The 6,000-nt window shown below is 50.5% G+C and overlaps 1 protein-coding gene across 1 annotated transcript in view; it reads left to right on the top strand.

Moving 5' to 3' along the window:
- Positions 1-402: 402 nt before the first annotated feature.
- Positions 403-6,000, top strand: part of fbxo28 (F-box protein 28) — a 63,193-nt gene continuing 57,595 nt past the window's right edge. Inside the window, exon 1 of the mRNA XM_041187693.1 lies at positions 403-629. Coding sequence (XP_041043627.1) covers positions 423-629 — 207 coding nt within the window. The 5' untranslated portion in view covers positions 403-422. The remainder of the gene's footprint in view (positions 630-6,000) is intronic.

Raw genomic sequence — 6,000 nt, 5'->3', positions numbered from 1 at the left:
GGGGATCTCTCTGTTCAAGGGAATCTCTGTTCAGTTGGAGCCCTCTATTCAGGGGATCTCCCTGTTCAGGTGGATCCCTCTATTCAGAGGATCTCTCTGTTCTGGGGTGTCTCTCTGTTCAGTGGGATCTCTGGTTCAGGGGATCTCTAGGTTCAAGGGGATCTCTCGGTTCAGGGGGATCTCTCGGTTCAGGGGGACCTCTCGGTTCAAGGGGATCTATCGGATCTGGGGAATATCTCGGATCAGGGGGATCTCTGGGATCAGGGGATCTCTGTAACTCCAAATAATCCTGACCAAAATGATGTCCAAAACTGAACATCACACACATGCGCAGAGCGGATAAATCCTGGCGGAATGACGTTCGACGGAATGACGTCAGGGCGCCAATGACGTAACGTGTGCGTCACGTCCGCTCCAGGAAGATGGCGGCCGAGCGGGCGGAGCAGAGTGAGAGGGAGCCCGGGGCAAGCGGAGACTCAGGGCCTGAACCTGGCACTGGCACCGAGTCCAGAACACTTCCCGGGACAGAACAGCTGCATCAGGATAACCCGCTCCTCAACCTCCCCATCGTCGCCATCGACTCCATCCTCGGGTTAATGTCGTATGACGAGATCAGCGGCCTGAGAATGGTGAGAAAATCCAGCTCAAAATCATTCAGCAACTTCCCGGGCAGCAGAGAGAGAGACTGGAATAAATCACACCCCGAGGAGCAGGGAGAGAGAGACAGGAATAAATAACACCCCGAGGAGCAGGGAGAGAGAGAGAGACTGGAATAAATCACACCCCGAGGAGCAGGGAGAGAGAGAGACTGGAATAAGTAACACCCCGAGGAGCAGGGAGAGAGAGACTGAGATAAATAACACCCCGAGGAGCAGGGAGAAAAAGACTGGGATAAATAACACCCCGAGGAGGAGAGAGAGAGAGAGAGAGACTGGAATAAATAACACCCCAGGCAGCAGAGAGGGAGAGACTAAAATAAATAACACCCCAGGCAGCAGGGAGAGAGACTGGAATAAATAACACCCCGGGGAGGAGGGAGAGAGAGAGAGAGAGACTGGAATAAATAACACCCCAGGCAGCAGAGAGGGAGAGACTAAAATAAATAACACCCCAGGCAGCAGAGAGAGAAAGAGACTGGAATAAATAACACCCCTGAGAGCAGAGAGAGAGACTGGAATAAATAACACCCTGGGTAGCAGAGAGAGAGAGAGAGACTGGAATAAATAACACCCCGGGGAGCAGAAACAGAGAGAGTAAAATAAATAACACCCCGGGGAGCAGAGAGAGAGAGACTGGAATAAATAACACCCCAGGCAGCAGAGAGGGAGAGACTGGAATAAATAACACCCCGAGGAGCACAGAGAGAGAGACTGGAATAAATAACACCCCGGAGAGCAGAGAGAGACTGGAATAAATAACACCCCGAGGAGCAGAGAGAGAGGGACTGAAATAAATAACATCCCGAAGAGCAGAGAGAGAGAGACTGGAATAAATAACACCCAGGGCAGCAGAGAGAGAGAGAGAGAGAGAGACTGGAATAAATAACACACCGGGGAGCAAAGGGGGAGACTGGAATAAATAACACCCCGGGGAGCAGAAAGAGAGAGAGGCTGGAATAAATAACACCCCGAGGAGCAGGGAGAGAAAGAGAAAGACTGGAATAAATAAGACCACGGGGAGCAGGGAGAGCGAGAGACTGGAATAAATAACACCACGGGAAGCAGGGTGAGAGAGAGAGAGAGAGACTGGGATAAATAAGACCCCGGAGAACCAGGAGAGATAGAGAGAGACTGGAATAAATAACACCCCAGAGAGCAGGGAGAGAGAGAGGCTGGAATAAATAACACCCCGAGGAGCAGGGAGAGAAAGAGAAAGACTGGAATAAATAAGACCACGGGGAGCAGGGAGAGCGAGAGACTGGAATAAATAACACCCCGGGGAGCAGAGAGAGAGAGACTGGAATAAATAACACCCTGAGGAGCAGGGGGAGAGAGACTGGAATAAATAACATCCCAGAGAGCAGGGAGAGATAGAGACTGGAATAAATGACACCCTGGAGATCAGGGAAAGAGAGAGAGACTGGCATAAATAACACCCCGGAGAGCAGGGAGAGAGAGAGAGAGACTGAAATAAATAACACCCCGGAGAGCAGGGAGAGAGAGAGAAGACTGGAATAACTAACACCCCGGAGAGCAGGGATAGAGAGAGGGAGACTGGAGTAAATAACACCCCGGAGAGCAGGGAGAGAAAGACTGGAATAAATAACACCCCGGGGAGCAGGGAGGGAGAGAGAGAGAGAGAGAGTGGAATAAATAACACCCTGGAGAGCAGGGAGAGAGAGAGACTGGAATAAATAACACCCCGGAGAGCAGGGAGAGAGAGAGACTGGAATAAATAACACCCCGGACAGCAGGGAGAGAGAGAGAGAGAATGGAATAAATAACACCCCGGAGAGCAGAGAGAGAGTGAGACTGGAATAAATAACACCCTGGGCAGCAGAGAGAGAGAGAGAGACTGGAATAAGTAACACCCCGAGGAGCAGGGAGAGAGAGACTGGGATAAATAACACCCCGAGGAGGAGAGAGAGAGAGAGAGACTGGAATAAATAACACCCCAGGCAGCAGAGAGGGAGAGACTAAAATAAATAACACCCCAGGCAGCAGGGAGAGAGACTGGAATAAATAACACGCCAGGCAGCAGAGAGGGAGAGACTAAAATAAATAACACCCCAGGCAGCAGAGAGAGAAAGAGACTGGAATAAATAACACCCCTGAGAGCAGAGAGAGAGACTGGAATAAATAACACCCTGGGTAGCAGAGAGAGAGAGAGACTGGAATAAATAACACCCCGGGGAGCAGAAACAGAGAGAGTAAAATAAATAACACCCCAGGGAGCAGAGAGAGAGAGACTGGAATAAATAACACCCCAGGCAGCAGAGAGGGAGAGACTGGAATAAATAACACCCCGAGGAGCACAGAGAGAGAGACTGGAATAAATAACACCCCGGAGAGCAGAGAGAGACTGGAATAAATAACACCCCGAGGAGCAGAGAGAGAGGGACTGAAATAAATAACATCCCGAAGAGCAGAGAGAGAGAGACTGGAATAAATAACACCCAGGGCAGCAGAGAGAGAGAGAGAGACTGGAATAAATAACACACCGGGGAGCAGAGGGGGAGACTGGAATAAATAACACCCCGGGGAGCAGAGAGAGAGAGAGACTGGAATAAATAACACCCCGAGGAGCAGGGAGAGAAAGAGAAAGACTGGAATAAATAAGACCACGGGGAGCAGGGAGAGCGAGAGACTGGAATAAATAACACCCCGGGGAGCAGAGAGAGAGAGACTGGAATAAATAACACCCCGAGGAGCAGGGGGAGAGAGACTGGAATAAATAACATCCCAGAGAGCAGGGAGAGAGAGAGACTGGAATAAATGACACCCTGGAGATCAGGGAAAGAGAGAGAGACTGGCATAAATAACACCCCGGAGAGCAGGGAGAGAGAGAGAGACTGAAATAAATAACACCCCGGAGAGCAGGGAGAGAGAGAGAAGACTGGAATAACTAACACCCCGGAGAGCAGGGATAGAGAGAGGGAGACTGGAGTAAATAACACCCTGGGCAGCAGAGAGAGAGAGAGACTGGAATAAATAACACCCCGGAGAGCAGGGAGAGAGAGACTGGAATAAATAATACCCCAGGCAGCAGAGAGAGAGATTGGAATAAATAACAACCCGGGGAACAGAGAGAGAGACACTGGAATAAATAACACCCAGGGCAGCAGAGAGAGAGAGAGACTGGAATAAATAACACCCCGGGGGGCATGGAGAGAACTGGAATAAATAACACCCCGGGGAGCAGAGAGAGAGAGACTGGAATAAATAACACCCCGGGGAGCAGGGAGAGAGAGACTGGAATAAATACCACCCCAGGCAGCAGAGAGAGAGAGACTGGAATAAATAACTCCCCGGGCAGCAGAGAGAGAGACTGGAATAAATAACACCCCGGAGAGCAGAGAGATATAGAGACTGGAATAAATAACACCCTGGGCAGCAGAGAGAGAGAGAGAGACTGGAATAAATAACACCCCCGAGAGCAGGGAGCGAGAGAGAGACACTGGAATAAATAACACTCTGGGGAGCAGGGAGAGAGAGAGAGACTGGAATAAATAACACCCCGGTGAGCAGGGAGAGAGAGAGAGACTGGAATAACTAACACCCCGGGCAGCAGGGAGGGAGAGAGAGACTGGAATAAATAACACCCCGGGCAGCGCGGATAGAGAGACTGGAATAAATAACACCTGGGAGAGCAGCGAGAGAGAGAGACTGGAATAACTAACACCCCGGGCAGCAGTGAGGGAGAGAGAGACTGGAATAAATAACACCCCGGGGAGCAGGGAGGGAGAGAGAGAGAGATAGTGGAATAAATAACACCCTGGAGAGCAGGGAGAGAGAGTGACTGGAATAAATAACACCCCGGAGAGCAGGGAAAGAGAGAGAGACTGGAATAAATAACACCCCGGACAGCAGGGAGAGAGAGAGAGAGAATGGAATAAATAACACCCCGGAGAGCAGAGAGAGTGAGACTGGAATAAATAACACCCTGGGCAGCAGAGAGAGAGAGAGAGAGAGACTGGAATAAATAACACCCCGGAGAGCAGAGAGAGAGAGACTGGAATAAATAATACCCCAGGCAGCAGAGAGAGAGATTGGAATAAATAACAACCCGGGGAACAGAGAGAGAGACACTGGAATAAATAACACCCAGGGCAGCAGAGAGAGAGAGAGACTGGAATAAATAACACCCCGGGGGGCATGGAGAGAACTGGAATAAATAACACCCCGGGGAGCAGGGAGAGAGAGACTGGAATAAATACCACCCCAGGCAGCAGAGAGAGAGAGACTGGAATAAATAACTCCCCGGGCAGCAGAGAGAGAGACTGGAATAAATAACACCCCAGAGAGCAGAGAGATATAGAGACTGGAATAAATAACACCCTGGGCAGCAGAGAGAGAGAGAGAGACTGGAATAAATAACACCCCCGAGAGCAGGGAGAGAGAGAGAGACACTGGAATAAATAACACTCTGGGGAGCAGGGAGAGAGAGAGAGACTGGAATAAATAACACCCCGGAGAGCAGGGAGAGAGAGAGAGACTGGAATAAATAACACCCTGGGCAGCGAGGATAGAGAGACTGGAATAAATAACACCCCGGAGAGCAGCGAGAGAGAGAGACTGGAATAATTAACACCCCGGGCAGCAGTGAGGGAGAGAGAGACTGGAATAAATAACACCCCGGGCAGCAAGGATAGAGAGACTGGAATAAATAACACCGCGGGGAGCAGAGAGAGAGAGAGAGAGAGACTGAAATAGGTAACGCGCCGGAGAGCAGGCAGAGAGAGAGTGACTGGAATAAACATCACCCTGGGCAGCAAAGAGAGAGAGAGGGACTGGAATAAATAACACCCCGGGGAGCAGGGAGAGAAAGAGAAACACTGCAATAAATAAGACACCGGGGAGCAGGGGGAGAGAGAGAGACTGGAATAAATGTCACGCCGGGCAGCAGAAAGAGAGAGAGAGAGAGACTGGAATAAGTAACACCCTGAGGAGCAGGGAGAGAAAGAGAAACACTGCAATAAATAAGACCCCGGGGAGCAGGGAGAGAGAGAGACTGGAATAAATAACACCCCGGGCGGCAGAGGGAGAGAGACTGGAATAAATAACACCCCGGGGAGCAGCGAGAGAGAGAGTGAGACTGGAATAAATAACACTCTAGGGAGCAGGGAGAGAGAGAGAGACTGGAATAAATAACACCCTAGAGAGCAGGGAGAGAGAAAGAGAGACACTGGAATAAATAACACTCTGGGGAGCAGGGAGAGGGAGAGAGTGAGTGGCTGGAATAAATAACACCCCGGAGAGCAGGGAGAGAGAGACTGGAATAAATAACACCAGGGGCAGCAGAGAGAGAGAGAGACTGAAAAAAATAACACCCCGGAGAGCA

The sequence above is a fragment of the Carcharodon carcharias genome, chromosome 5 (assembly GCF_017639515.1).
Source record: "Carcharodon carcharias isolate sCarCar2 chromosome 5, sCarCar2.pri, whole genome shotgun sequence".
Classification (NCBI taxonomy): Eukaryota; Metazoa; Chordata; class Chondrichthyes; order Lamniformes; family Lamnidae; genus Carcharodon; species Carcharodon carcharias.
Note: the sequence above shows the minus strand (reverse complement) of the source record. Positions and strands in the feature narration are given on the sequence as shown.